Here is a 15,641-nt window from a genome sequence, read left to right on the forward strand (position 1 = left end):
GACTGACCACAAGTATGGTGTAAATGAAAGGTCTGATTTTGTCTGCCCTTTCATTTCCTCCATCTGAAAATTCATTTTAAGATGGACACACATTTGAATACTTAGGCATCCTGTGGTCTTTGTGAACACAGGGTACCTTTGGTACTTCCATCAGGAATGAGTCAGTAAGTTCTCAGGATGTTGGCAGTCCCCAGTCACAGGGGCCATGTATTCTCAAGAAAAAAAATCAGACTTGCTGGGATACTACTATGAACTGCAGGATTCTGCCCTGAAAAAACCATCAGTAAAGAAATTAATTCTTTATTGTATAATTTTTTTCTTAATCATGAGCTGCTTTACGAATACAAATTACTGAAAAGCTAGTGCACACCTTTCATCCAAAATTCAAAATAGACTGTGCAGGAGGATAGCTGAAATGCTTATCAGAAAAATAACATTCCTCTCCTCTGTACTCCCATGTGAGTTATACGGGGCATTTACAGTTTGTTTTTAATACCTGATTATACTCTCTAAGAGCAGAGTAAATATGTTATAATTAAGAAATGTGGCAAAAGTACACTTTTAACAGGATTTTCTTCCACCAGTATTTAAAATGAGTGTAGAAAAGTTAAAAATGTTCTTTCTCATCAAGATCTGATGGAAGCATTGTTTCACAGATGGAATACTAGATTACAAAATTTACATAGACAACAAATCAGAACAGTATGTCTGCAGGGAACTAAACAGTTTGGAAAGGTTTGCACAGTTCAGTACTTAGGTTTACTTCAACAATAGTAGATGGTTCTAAGTAAAAGATTAATCTGAAGGACGACTGTTACTGTTCATGTTTTCCTTTCTGCAAAAGGAGAAAAAAGGCCCTTTCTAAACCTGTCCTCCTGTTTAAGATTTTATGTTCCAGGGAATCAAATGAAACACAGTCCATGAATGCTTTTGTCACACTAAGGGATTAATGTTTTTATATGGGATATCTTTTTACTTTATTTGAATTCTGTTATGTTACCCTACCAAAATGTCTGCTAAAGCTTACTAGTTGAAATTAGGTTTTAAATAGTTGAGAAAATTGATTAAGTTACTCTACCAGAATTTAACTTTCTTCCACTTATTTATTAAAGCTCAACCTAAAATGACATTCTCTCCTTTTTACTTCCACTCCACATGTTTGGTAAGTAAGGTCAAGACTACACATGGGAATTTATCTACAGAGAAATACTCACTGCTGCTATCACCAGTTCAGCTGGATTCTCAAGTGCCAAAATCTGCCAACACCATTTATAGCATTACCTGCTCTAAGTCTGCTTTAATCAAGCCAAATTTACTTGATAGTGATTTCTGGAATACCTACACAGGTTTCTTCTCTATTACATACATAAATGAAACTGGAACAGTATTAGTAAAACTCTGGATTTTTCAAGAGGTCCTTAGTAAATCAAAGGCATGAGATCTATTCCTTTATACCTCCATTATTCCTAATTGCTAAAAGTGGGATAATGTATGGCAGATATAAGTTGCAAGGTTTGTGGGATTTGGCTGCAAGCATTCTCTCCCTTTAATACTCTGTTGCAGTTCATTACAGTCTTTAAAAAGTCTCACCTCATCTGAAGAATCCCCTTGTCCTGATGTTGCTGTACCACCTGCCAAACCTTTTGAAATAAAAAAGATTCTTTTCATAAGTCTTATATTGAAAAGACAATACTTTAAGATATTTAGGCCAGTATTAAATGGAACACTACATTAATCTTCTTTAAAAGATATATAGCAGTGGACTGAAGTTGGAGTAAGATTTTCAAGCAATACAAAACCAGGGATTTGCAAATCCATGCCATTGCAGAACTTCAATGCACTGTGTTAACAAACATTCTTTCAGAAACTGAATACAAAACTTTGATGGACTTCAGTGATCAACGAAATAAAATCCACAGAATCTTTGTAAGAAGTGCTGTAGATTGATAATCACTTTGTGGTAGTGGCAAAATTCCACCATGAGCAATTACATCTTGCCTACTCAAATTCCACTGATATTATGACTGGAAAAATGGTGCTTAGTGTATTAGCAACAAGAAGTTACCATGCCTTTAGCTTTGTTGATAAGAGTCCTGTAATTTGGTAGTGCAATAAATAACAGGCAATTCTTAAGTTTCATTAAGATTAGCTTTTTAAAAAAATAAATCCAAAGCAGTTTATGTAAAACCCATCAATAATCATTTTTTTTCTTAAAATATTTTTCTACACAAACCTTGAACAGATAATGTGCTAGTTCCAGCTCCTTGTTCCTGCATGTTACATGCAATTTTATCCTCAGGAAATGCCAACCCAGAGCCTTTCAAAGCAATGAGGTACTTTTCATGACTTTTCTTTGCACATGCATTCTCTCCAACACCTTGAATAGACACATAAAACAGTATTAAAGCACAAAAGCAGCTCCTTGGTTCATATGCTTGCATAGAGTGTGAAGCAATCTAAAAAATGGCCCCCAATATTTTAATTTAATAACACATATTCTCCATTTCAGAAGCCCAGATAAGCATGTCTTACCTTCCATTCCCTTTCCGTATTTCTGTATCAGAAAATCCATCACATATAGGAAAGAGAAGTAATTAAATTACTCCCATTTGAATACTATAACAGGAGAGAGAAAGGAAGGAAAGAATAAAGAGTAAAGCTGCCTCAGGGGTAGTTCTAAGTGTTCCTCCTTTCAAATAAAGATTTGGGGATTGCCTCTTCTTTAACCAGCTGCTGCCCAAGCCAGTTATGGCAACTCAAAACTACAGGAATCACTATTTGTTCTGTACATACGCAAAGGACTCTTAATCACAAGAAAACAACATGGAGTTTATTTACACTAGGAGTTTGGGGTTAGTTGTGACTGACCAACATTTTCAGATTCATTGTGATTTGGTACAGGATTGAATAAACAGTGGGGGAGGGGGGGTAAAGTTTAAGAAAAAAAGATGAAAAAGGCTTTGCACAGAAATGCAGGACAGACAGTGGCCTTTTGCCATTCAGGTCTCTTCCAGTAACCTCTGTAGATCCCAAAATGAGTTAGACATATTCCACTTCAAACAACCTTGTTATGACTAGTTTGGAACTCCTAAGCTAGAATGGATTTCTTATAAAAACTTATAAAAAGATATTTATTTATAAATTTAATTGGGACACAGATCAGATGTTTGCTCTTATAGGTCTTAATAACAAATGTTTCTAGTCACTCCTGAAGCTCACCCTCCTATCAACGTAATAGCCTTAAAAAATGCTTTTTTCTGTGCTTTGAGATGTCAAATAAAAACATGCAGAAACTGAAGTTATAAACAAAATTTATGCCCTTAATTCTTCACAGTTTGAAAATCTAATTATTAGAAATAACACAAACATACCAGAGCTAAGATCTTTGTAGAACTGTTGGCTAGTTAAAACCTGGGTAAGAACTGATCTCATTGCACCTCCCATTTTGGTCAAGTCTTCTAGGAAGGAAACGTGAGGCTCCAAAACCTGGAGAATTTTATGAAGGTCTTTTTCTGACGGCAGATCAAGAGCTGAAAACACATAAGAAGAACTTCTGGTGTAGATGTAATATAATTCAGCCAAAACTGCCAAAAGCAGAACAGTTACAACCACCACAAATGAAAATAATTTATATATTCATAATGCTCTAAAATTCACACATACCAATTTCAAACTATACCTAATTTCATTTTCTGGAAGAGCTCAGTACAATGCTAGGTAACCATTAAAACATATTTAAGTATGCCAGCAAGTAATAAAATTAAATCACCTAGTCAGGCTGTAATTTTGTTAGGAAGAGAGGTACAAAATACAATGACATACATAAACTATGGACAGCATTCATGTATTGTGTCTTCATAGACTGCAAAGCAAGAGGTAATAGCATGATAAGATACATGCAAATTCAAAACATACCAGGCTCATTATATCCCTCTCTTAAATGCTGAATCAGACTAAAGATGAACTGTGGAAGAACTAATTCTGACATCATCAACAAGTCTTTCGGAACACATGGAACATTTGAATTTGATTTAATCCGGTGTCTTTTACAAAACCTATAAAACAGATGAGAAAAATGTTAGCCAAGCACAGCTCAGCAGTGTTAACATATACTAAGAAAAGCATTGCTTTTTGCATTTTTCAGAGAGTTTTAATTTTAATTTTACATTAAAGGTGGTATGGAAATGGTATTCTGAAATTCCAACTACTCTGTTCAAGCCCATTCTGAGGCCAAAGAATTATAAAGCTGCCAATTTTTTTCTGCTGCTCAAAGTTCACATATGTAACATCTCAGCTTCTTCCCATACCTATCAGAAGTATCTTCCATGGAACAAACAGAAGAACACTGACTTTCTTCTCCTTTCTGTGACATGATCAGAGGCTAGACTGATTTTTCAAGTCCTCATTCAGATAATGACTTTAAAAAATGTCTTTTGACAATAAAAACAACTTTAAAAGCATAAGACCTTGTAGGATCAGTGTGTATTTCAAATGTACAGCAACTACGATTTACAAAATCCTTACAAAATTCTTTCACTTATAAAGAAAAGAAAACATTTATTCATTGGAAAATTCCTGCATGGTAGTAGCTGAGGCTTGGCTAATGCACAGTGACATGACGTTGAGCCAAACCCCATTAGAGCAGACAGAATGATTTCCTACTCACTTAACATGAGCCTGACTCAAGAGACACTGAATACTTTTCAACTCCAAAGCTATTTTTAGAAAGGACATATACCAACATCAAAGAGTTATTTATCCACATCAAAAACCACACTAAACAAAGAACAGTCTAAAAATACATCACACAAGAATTTGAGAAAAAAAAAACAGCTTTGTTTGACTATGAAAACTGTTTTCCAAATTTATGCCATGGTTTCCAGAAGCAGCCTGTTACTTTCTAAAACTTAACCCTTTCTCCTTTGAGGACCATTGAAGAACCACCTTCAAGAGAAGAAGAAAGGCACAAAGAAAGTAGGTGAATCAAGAAGAAATGGCCAAAAAAAAAAAGACAGTACCAGTCCAACAGTTAAAATGGCAATTCACAAAAGTGGCTAGCAAATTCACAAGACTAAAGATTAAGAGCTTCTCCTGTGCTTTTGCACATTAGAAATGAGACTTTTTATTAAAAAAAGGTACAGAAGGACAGTACTAGCCAGTTGATTTGCTATTTGCTAGTACATACATCCACTATATCCTTGGAACAGAAAGAGCTCAGTGATGACTTTCTGTTAATTAATGTCCAAAAAAAAAGTGTTCACTTTTGCCTTCCACATTCCATACTACATTCACAGAAGTTATGAAAAGTCATTCCATGTTAATTGTTCAAGTACATATAAACAGCACAATTTGCAACTGCAGGGAATTCAAAGAGGCCTGTAAAAGTCATTCACTTTTTCTCTTTAGTCAACCAAAACTTATCTTTTCCATATATAGAAACCTGAACTGCTAGAAATCACAAATGTGGCTTCATCTATGCTAAAATATGGTATTTCCCACTTTTACAGCAATTGGATTCCTTTCACCACTGTCCTTGTAAGAAGGGATCAAAAGTAAATAAAGATCTAAAAGACACAAAAGGAAGGAACTACTACACAGTGCACCCTAAACTCTTTCACAGCCCACCACTCCCCCATACATTTTCCATTCTGTCAAAAGATGTTTTCACTGGTTATGACTGCAAGCTAAGGAAGCCACTGTAACAAAACACACAGGTAAAGTCATTTTGAATCCCAGTTTCTGCTAAGCACAAGGCTTCCTTCCACAGAAAGTAAGCTCTGCTCCCCATGAAGTCTGTGTTAACATGCCAGTTCTGAATCCATCACACCAGAATCAGAGTTAGAAGGGACCCAGAAGGATCATGGAGTGCAACTCTGAAGTGAATGGTGCCTACGGGAACCGAACCCATGACCTTGGCATCACTTACACCGTGCTCTAACAACTGTACCAATCTCAGGGTCATGGATTAACGGTCCCAAATTTTACATATCCTGAAAATGAAAGTTATGAATATGTTGCCGCCTGAGAGTCTCAAGAAAGTATTATTGAATTATAAGGTGTGCTATTATTGCTGTATTAACACAGATCCTAGAAGATCAATAAAGGACCCGGATTTGATTCCCTGTAAGGAAAAGTTCTCTCACTGTCACATGCATAAACCACAGCAGGTTCAAACAGGAAACAATTTCTAGATATCAGGCCCTAAACCTGAAAGTAGGAACAGCAATGTAATTTTACAAAAGGCACCATACTCTGTGTTTATGGTTCAAAGACTACAGTGTTAAAGTAGTAAAGTCCAGAATTACCCAAAGTTCTATTGCAGTGTTGTATTAATTCCTCTATAAATATTGACCAAACTGCCAGACAATGAGTTGGAAGGTCTTCAGAGTTAGGACAACAGCTGTTTTAACTAAAGAAGAGACTTAAACCCAAGCTGTGCACAGGAAGAAACAAGCTGGGATTTCTTATACAGGCCAAAAGGGACACCTGGACAAACTGCTCAGTGGGTTGCATGGGCACTGGACAAACAGCAGCCAAAGCTATTCCATAATCAGTTCTTTACATACTTCTGAAAGAACTTCCTTACCATAGCATCAGCTAAAGAACTGTACATCTGTCAAACATACAACATAAATGTATGTTTCAAAATGCTTCTGAGACTACCAAGCCAGGCCTTAACAGGCAACAAAAAGGAGCACTATCCAGATGTCTCCTGGTACCATCAAGCCCCAGAAATCCACCACTTGCAGCAGGTAGAAATGTCTAATGGGGGGCAATGAAAGGTGGATATAATCTAGATAAGAAATGTATTTGTTCTGAAGAAGCTCAAAAATAATGACCAAGCATTAATAGCTTCTGACAACTTCAATGTCAAACTTTCCAGATTTATTCCATTCTTTCCTATTATTTCCATTTTTAATAATTCTACTGTGAATTTCAAACATGCATTTTACAAGTGGCTTCAGGTAAAATAACTCCTTTAGACTACAGCTTCACAGCCTATCGAACTAGATCAGTCCTGCCACAACTCTGTCTTCAGCCCTCTTATTTGTTCTAGCACTAGCACTTGACTGATCCTATGTTAAACCAGCTTAGAAACTAAGCCAGCAGAACTTATTTACTTATAAGAATATATAAAAAATTTCACTGGGGCAGTTTAAATCCACCAAAACTCACAGACCAGTTTCCTTGGAAATTACACTGAATTCCCCAAACCATTTTGACATCATCCCTTTCCTTGTTAACCTGACAGGGAGCAAAACACAGGGAAGAAAATAAACCAAAATTTTAAACAAAGACATGCAGGAAAATGCCATCCTGACCAACCAGCACAAGAAGTAGACACAATGCTCACTGTGGAGGCAATTCCATCACTTCAAAGGAGAGTTTTTAAACTCCACAGTTATCACAGCAGCTGATAAATACCTTCAGTACCAGCCAGAGCACACCTTTACAGCATTTGATCAGCCCTTCATCCACTACATCCCACAGTGTCTCGAGTTGCAGCTGCATTCCAGAAACTTGACAGAAGTTCACATATACACAGATGGACTATTTTTACCCTCACTTTTCTCTCACTATTTTTCCCCTGCCTCCCCGTGTTTAAAAGTAATTTCTTTGTAAACTGGATCATAAGACTGCCAAAAGAAAGCATCCCAATTTCACACCCTTAACAGTACTATAGCACTACGAGTACCTGACTCTGACAGAAGCTTTTAGGGATGAGGATCTGCAACCCAAGCAACAGAATCCAAATGGAAACTGCTGCAAATCAGTTCCTAAGCAAAGAAAGTAATGCTCTACTTGATCCTTCAATTAAGTTATACCTAAACTGAGTTCTTATTTAAAACATAATATACATTTCATATGTACATATATGGTATAATACATATTCATACTGTATACCTTATGACTGACATCATGGAAGGCTTCATAAAGTATTCAAATGAAGTTTTATAAATATGAATTCAACACAAGTTTTTTAAAAAGCATGTGTTCTGTCTCCACTGTAAAACTAACACACAAATACTACTCCTACATACTCTGAATCTTCAAAATAGATGCAAGATAAAAAGTACTTTTTGAATGCTACAATTATTTCTGAGTAGTTACAAACCCATTACATCATTTCTTATGTGTTTAAATGTTTTTTCCTGCTTTTGCAGTTCAAATATCAAACCAATCTTAATTCAGAACAAAATAAAACTTTCACAATCAGGATTCGAAAATTGTCTGGATGAAAAAGGCCTTTGATATATTGTAGAGTTGCTTTATGTAAATCCACTGTCCCTAACAATAACAAATGCAATGGTAACTCTGAGGAAATGCAGAGAAATAAACCTACTGCTCCTATTAAAATTAAGTTTAGCATGTTTCCCCCCACACCCTCATAACTGCACTTCATTAGTTAAATTCCTTTCACCTGCAAAACAGGCTTCCAAAAGTGAATCCATGTGGTACTGACTCCAAGACCCAAGGAATGAGCACTCTTCTGCTCTTTATGAAAACTGCAAGCTACAGAGTTCAGAGACAAAACAGAATACTTGCATTTCTGCTATCAGGAGCAAAGACAACTGAAAAGATGTCAGTCTAACTCTTCTAACCAGAAAATTTCTGAAATAGAGGCAACACAGTCAATAGCGGAGGACAACGAAACACAGCAAAATAACTAATGGCTTCTCAAGAAAAAAAACCACAACAACTTTAAAGGGCATCTTTTCACGCTTTAAGCTTTCATGACAAAGCTGACTGGCCAGGTTAGGAGGGTAGAAATCAGAGACTGGACACTAAGAAGTTATTCCAGTCCTTGCAGAACAGCAGGAAGAGCGGCAATGACTCACAGAAGCTCTCGGTGCTCGGTGCTACATTCAATGAAGAAGCACACCAGTTTAAAGAAAAAGCAGACAAAGCTGCTCTGCAGAGCATTTCTAGTATTCTCTGTTAGTCCTGAGACATAAACATCCTGTACAGTAGACAAAACTACAATGATTTTCATTGGTATACAAGTACGCATTATCAATCAGAAACAGTAGATTTGGCAGTTTCAATCGTAAGGCTTTTTTAAGAAAAATGGAGTAAGAATGAGAAGGAACGGACTTCTGAGACCTTGAAGTACATGGACAGTACATCTACTTGAAAGAACAAAAATCAAGTTTTCAAAATACAGTTAACAAAAACATTTTCTGGTTAAGAAAATTCTCCCAAGAGAATTTAAACAGGTCAAGCATGCAGTATTTTGACCCAAATATTTCATATTATAAAGTTCTAAGTGACTACACAGCGCTAGAAAATGCAAAAACAACCTTCATTTCCTCAGGATTTGAGTAAGATGTGTGAATTTTAATAATAGCTATCAACTTAAGCTTTGGCCAGGCCTCCAACAGACAAGGTGTACATATAAGTAATTTGCAGTTTTCTTGGAGAGTACTTATGAGTTTCATGCCGGAGCTATTATCAGTGCGGGTACTACGCAGAAACAAAGAGGTGCATCCTGAAGAAGGCAGGAGTCCATTTAGTCCTTGCTACTGTATAGCCATTCTATTAATTTAATGCAAAGAAAATTCATGGTTTTCAAAGCTTAGTACCAGAACCCTCTACAGAGGAAGGCACCTGAGATACTATTATTTAAAATCACCTGCAGCTGTCAGATACTGTTCCAGGATATTTAAAAAATATAAAATTCCTGATACTGTACAAGTGATAAGGAAGCATGACCTGAAAACTGAATCAACCTATATGGTCACCAAGAAAGATCAAAAAAAAAAATAGTTCTTTAGGAATGTGTTCCCTAAATATACTCCCAAAATCACATTTGCTCCATTGCCAACAGATCCATTGGCAGCTCCATATAGATCAGATATATACCAGACAAATAACACTCCACCCTGATGTAGTGAACTTAGAATCCTGGGCATATGTCCATGAAAGGTATAAAAGCAGCTTTACAATTGGGTGGGATCAAAGTAAAGGAACTGAAAATCAAAACTGGTTAGCCCAAATCTAAACAAAACTATTTCAGAGAGCTCTAAAACACAGCTCTTCTTAAACTGAATATATACCAAGGCAATTTATAAAGCAACAGACAAGTGATAGAATAATAAGACAAATTTCAGTCAAGGCAAGATAAATAGCAGCCATATCTTGTGAGCTCAGCCTTCACAGCACTGCTGTGTTCTTCAAATCAGACTGATCCTATCAGCAAACCTTTGGGGTAAAACCATCATTTAAGTTTGTTCAGTAACTAACACAGCAATAGTTCAGGCTTGTAAATATTTATAGTTATGTATATTGATATCTTTCAACATCTTATTGATGACTTTGAAACAACTATACATTATTCCAGAGGCAAGTATAAAGTAATAATGCATCTAGTCAGGTCATAGCTCTAAAGGTAGTAATGCAAAATTAGCACTTGGCTGTTAACCATTCGGAATACATCTCAGAGTAATTTAGAGGCTGATGTAGTCCTAATTAGAGACATTCTTAAAAGAAATCAAGTCAGGCAGGTTTGAGAGCTGACTGTATGACATGATAGATTTAATCAACATGTTGATCTGCAATGTCTTTTACTTTCCAAGGATAAGGCCTAACACAAAGCTCTAGGTAAAGTACTCAGTGTTACTGTGGAATCCTAAGAAGCAATACATTATCTTGAGCTTTATGTCTGGGGGAGGCATGAAGGAGGACAGAGGAAATCAGTTATTTATAAATGCATGGTAAATTCCACTTCTGTGATCCTTGTGAATCCCAGTATGAATTCCTGTACTTTGTAAGTGGATGAACACGGTGGAGGTTTTGCTCTGAAGAGTCACATCCATCATATGTGATTATGGATATGCAAACTCTCACACCAAGCTAACAGCCACTACAGCTCAGACTTCTCTTCAGTCCCTCCTTGGTAGCCCAAAGGACTTCAGTGGCAGAAAAGCTGCATGGAGTTGGCAGAGACCCTACAAAACACCATTTGTACCAGCTCAACAATTCTGAATACACAGGCATTTTAACATGGTTTCATAAAACTCTGAGACTAGGCTAAAGCTGGTTACTTGTAGGCTCTCAGCCTGTTGATAAAGCGTCTGTTTCACCAACCTCTTGAAGAAAGCTCCAAAAGAGCACCCTTATCTCTTTGAGGCTGCATTACCAAACCTAGCCTAGGTCCTGGAGAACAGAAAACTTCTCGGTAATTGTTAAACAAGACAATTGTTAGAGTCACTCTGGAAGGGACAACCTTGAAGCAGCAACATGCTATATATATGCTAAGAAGGTGATTTGCTGTTGCAAGACACTGCATAAAATAGCCAAGTAATCCACTTTGTGCCAGCAAAACAATAATTGACTGCATGTCCCAAAACGCAACCAGAAGCACATTTGACTTCTCTGATCTTAAGGGGATCCCAGTGCCACAAACCCAAGATGGTAAAAGAGACCATTCCTGATAAACATGTACAGAATGCATCCAAAAATAATTAGTAATAATAGCTTTCTCAATAGCAAGTTTCCTTTTTTATGGACACTCTATTTGTTAGAATTTTCACTTTCTGAAACATTCATTTTCTAAAAGTCTAGAATATGAAAAAGTTCCTTTACTCAACTACAGAGTGTAAAATATATAGAGTAGCTCCCAATCTTCCAAGTACCTCTGAAAAGGAATAAAAGGAAGGATAGAATTTTATGGGACAGAATAGCAAAGGTCATCAAAATTAAGTATCTACCTAATAGGTATCCAAAATTTAACAAAAACATTCAATAATCCTTGCTGGGTGCAAACATTTTAAAACACTGAAAAAATCAGAGCCATTTCTACATAAATTAAAGCAGAAAATCCAAGCCATTTAGAAACTAAGAATATACTTCTCATACTTGCCAGCAAGAGAGGGCAAAGAGAATTGTCCAGCCTTTTCATAAGGGGATCACAGTAGAGCCAACAGATACATTTGTCTCCAAGAGAGACACAATGATAAAAAAAAAAGAAAACAGAGAGAAGTTTGATCTATCGTGCAGCTCATACAGGATTTCTACAAAACCTACACTGATTCACACTTTAAAACACAGAACTAAATGGAAAGATAAGCAGGGATCAGTAAAGACAGAACTGCGGGAAGTTTAGAGCTAGGTACCTGAAGGTGCTTTTGAACACACAGCACATACCACCAATCTGTGAGAGTTACCTTTCTTACAACTATAGGATTTGTTACTCGATAAAGAAACAGCCCCCGTTGCAAGTGGAAATGGGTAACACCTTGGTCCCTTTGATGTAAGTCATAAGAGAAGACAACACTATGTCCATGGAGCCATTGGCTGCCATAACCACCAAAAAATACACAAAAAACATCACTGCAAAAGCCTATTAAACAAGATTCTTAACCTGGCTTTTCACCTTTCAGGATGTGCAACCCTTGATGGATGTATTATTCGTGTTGTACTGTAATGCAGTACTAAAACATCTGCCTTCCACATGATTAATTTAACAAATAAGTCAACAAACTGACAGACTCTGAAACAGGACACGGCAGCAGGCAATAGCCAAAGTGCTGAGGCTCTCTAGTATGTCAGGTTATTGTCTACAAACTTAGAGGGTAATCACAACAAGACAGCCATAGGAACAAGATGGTACTCAGCAGTAACAGATTATTGACTAGCTATACTGTTATAATAACCATAAGGCACACTGCCTTCTTCAAGCTTATTTCATAAACTATCACGTTCATTATAATAAAAGACCATCTACCAACCAAAAATTACTCCAGTCTGAATTTTCCCCTGTCCAACTGCATGGGATTTTTTTAATCCAACAGATGAACTCATTTGAACTATAAGCATATGTCTACTCAAAATGCTTTAGAACCGAAGGTTTGTGCTTCTTCAGAACATTATTAATTACCTCTGAAGGACTTGCTAAATTTCATTTGCAAATAGCTAGACACCATATGGGAGACAACTACAAACTATTTCTGCCTCCTAACACATCAATGGATTTTAAAATCTATTCAACCTTGCCACAGGTAGAATTTTTAATGTTTTCACAAGCAGCTACACTTACAATTTTGGATATTTTCTAAAGTCTACATTACATTCTAGTAGACCAACTGCAAATAACTTAAACATCAAAAACACTGAAATCTGCATGGAAATCAGAAGATTCAAAAATGTGACAATCTGATTTTTCTAGAACAAATGAAAATTACACACTGCACCTAAAGCAAACCTAGGTACCTAAGGCAAATCAGTATGCATCTATTATGCTATATTCCAACTTCTTTTTATAAAGGCACCAGAAATAAAAAACTAACACTCAGGTATCCCTATAAAACAAATTATATATTTAATTAGTACTACAAGATTAACACACACTTATACTCTAGGATAAACCATCTCTAGATTTACATTAGCCATCCTAAAGGCAATAAATAGATATTCCAGATTCTAAACTGGAGAGATCTCCTTTACAGGAGATCAGTTAACTAAGACTTCATGAACAGTATTTTTGAGCTGCATCAAATAAATAATGTGAATATGAAGACCAGATAACAAGAACAGAAACAAAAGAATGCTACTATAATATTCATATACAGCATCTACACCAAATTGTATCTGAGCAGACAGATGGTAGATAAAGTTTGTAAGTAGGCTCCACATTTGATTCCCTTGCTATTAATAGAAGCCTAGGCTGTAGTGGCCAAGGTTATATCAGGCTAGACACACTCCAGTTTCCTAAGTCCACCATGAAGGCCTCCTAACTTTGACATGCAAAGCATGACTTTTGTAATCGTGCAGTTGATTTGTACACACAAAGTTAAAACACTATCTAAACATGCTGCATTGTAGCAATTCAAATCAATAGGTAAAACTGTGTGTTTGCACACAATAATGTTTTTTACATTGGTTAAAGTTTATTTTACTTTGTCTTGCACAGCAAACAAAGTTTCTAGTTCACTTAACTGCAATGGCTGAACACCAGTTCTTGTCTATATAAGCAGAAGCGACCTTGTGTTAAATGCAGACACTCCACATGCTGCCATGTATTGCACTCCTTGTATGTCCAAGAGGACTGGAAAATCTACTGCACAATCCCAAGTGTTGTATCTGCACAGATATTATTTATTTGTTTATAACAATTATTTAGCTTTAGTGACCAAAACTCCTGAAGGGACCTACCTCACAAACAAGACAATTTACTCTCAAATTCTACCATTACAAATAATAAGTAGAATACATAGAAATGAGATTGTTACTCCCTCGGGGTTTGCATCTGCTTATATTGCAAATTTAACAACATTTTTTATTTCTTCTTTATTAAACCAGATTTCCTCAAGAAGAAAACTGTTCAAAATAAGAAAAGATAACTGTGAAAGCTATACAGTCTGCGATGAGTGCAGCATCACAAGTCATCTTAATATTCACCCTAAAGTAGTACAATTTGTGTGTGTTCTGTTAAAATCCTGCCACTAAGAGGAGCCCTAAGTCTGTTCCACAATGAACAGTGGAAGAAGTAGTATTAATTTTCTTTCCTATTTCTCAAGATCAATGGAAACTCTTACTTCAGTGATGCTGAGGAAAGCAGAATCACCACAAGTTGAAGAAGAACCGATAAAGAAAGAATCACTTCAGCAGTAGCAACTTGAAACCACTGAAGATTACTGAAAACAAAAGGAGGAAAAAAATTCTGACATTGGAGTAAGTCTATCAATAAGAAAAGAGTCCACCAAAAAAGAATGAGTAAATGACGTAGACAGATTGCAAGAGAAAGAAAAGGTGAGAAAAGCATAAGAAACAAAAACTGAAGCCATGTCAAGGCCTGCAGCAGAACAGTGATTGCAGACCTAAAGAATAGGAGTCAAGGTAATGACATTCAAGGAACAGAAAAAGCAGAATTAATGAAATGTCTAAGTAGGAATGCAAAAAGAGAAGGAATCTTAAGATGCTGAGTGAATGATACAGGGTTATAGCCCATAAATCTACAAAAACAAGAAAATAACCAAGGAAATGTTTCAAAATTTCTCTATGTTCCTAGTGTTTTCTGCGAGGTATGCCACAACTTAGAATTCAACAGCATATCATCTCATCCAGGCTAAGCCAGTCAAGACAGACCATTCCAGAAGGTTTGTCAAGAGAATCCTCATTCAAGCACTCCAAGCTGTCATCTAGTGGAGCCTTTAGCTAGCTGGTGCATCAACAGGAACACAAGGAGCTCCAGAAGACACTCAGCTTCAAAACCTGAAGTCTACTGGCTAGGTACCACCTTTATCCAGTAACTGGTTGACTGATCATTCCTTTCACCATTGAGTACATACGAGAACAAAGAAGGGTTTAATGAGGTACCTGATTCCTCTTCTTCTGACCAGGCACTTCAGTCTCGTCTCCAGTAGGTCAGAATACAAAAGACCTTTGACTTCCAAAAACCCTGCCCTGTTGTATTCGTCCAAGCGCTACCACATTCCTTACTTTAAATCTAAGGTGGCAAAATGAACTGCAGACAGGGAAATCACACAAAAGTGCGTCCCTCTTATTCAATCTGTTCACTTTGGCTTATCTGCTCACACGCTGTCCCAAAGTATTTTGACTTCAGGGCTAGCTGTGTTAGGCCAAGGCTGCTAGCTGGAAGCTGACAGGTACTGCCTCCCATGCACTCTGCCTTATCAACT

The 15,641-nt window shown here is 36.6% G+C and overlaps 1 protein-coding gene across 4 annotated transcripts in view; it reads right to left on the reverse strand.

The window, feature by feature from the left end:
* Positions 1–15,641, reverse strand: part of UBR3 (ubiquitin protein ligase E3 component n-recognin 3) — a 101,450-nt gene that overhangs the window by 84,993 nt on the left and 816 nt on the right. For 2 of the 4 annotated variants that reach the window (XM_064434503.1, XM_064434504.1), the window contains exons 2-5: positions 3,916–4,055; positions 3,372–3,530; positions 2,234–2,377; positions 1,591–1,640 (exon numbers count right to left, since the gene is read on the reverse strand). In XM_064434503.1, coding sequence (XP_064290573.1) covers positions 1,591–1,640; positions 2,234–2,377; positions 3,372–3,530; positions 3,916–4,055 — 493 coding nt within the window. Of the gene's footprint in view, positions 1–1,590; positions 1,641–2,233; positions 2,378–3,371; positions 3,531–3,915; positions 4,056–8,840; positions 9,028–15,318; positions 15,583–15,641 lie in introns of those variants that run through there. The other 2 variants (XM_064434507.1, XM_064434505.1) reach the window with 2 other exon arrangements.

The sequence above is a fragment of the Passer domesticus genome, chromosome 10, assembly GCF_036417665.1.
Source record: "Passer domesticus isolate bPasDom1 chromosome 10, bPasDom1.hap1, whole genome shotgun sequence".
NCBI lineage: Eukaryota > Metazoa > Chordata > Aves > Passeriformes > Passeridae > Passer > Passer domesticus.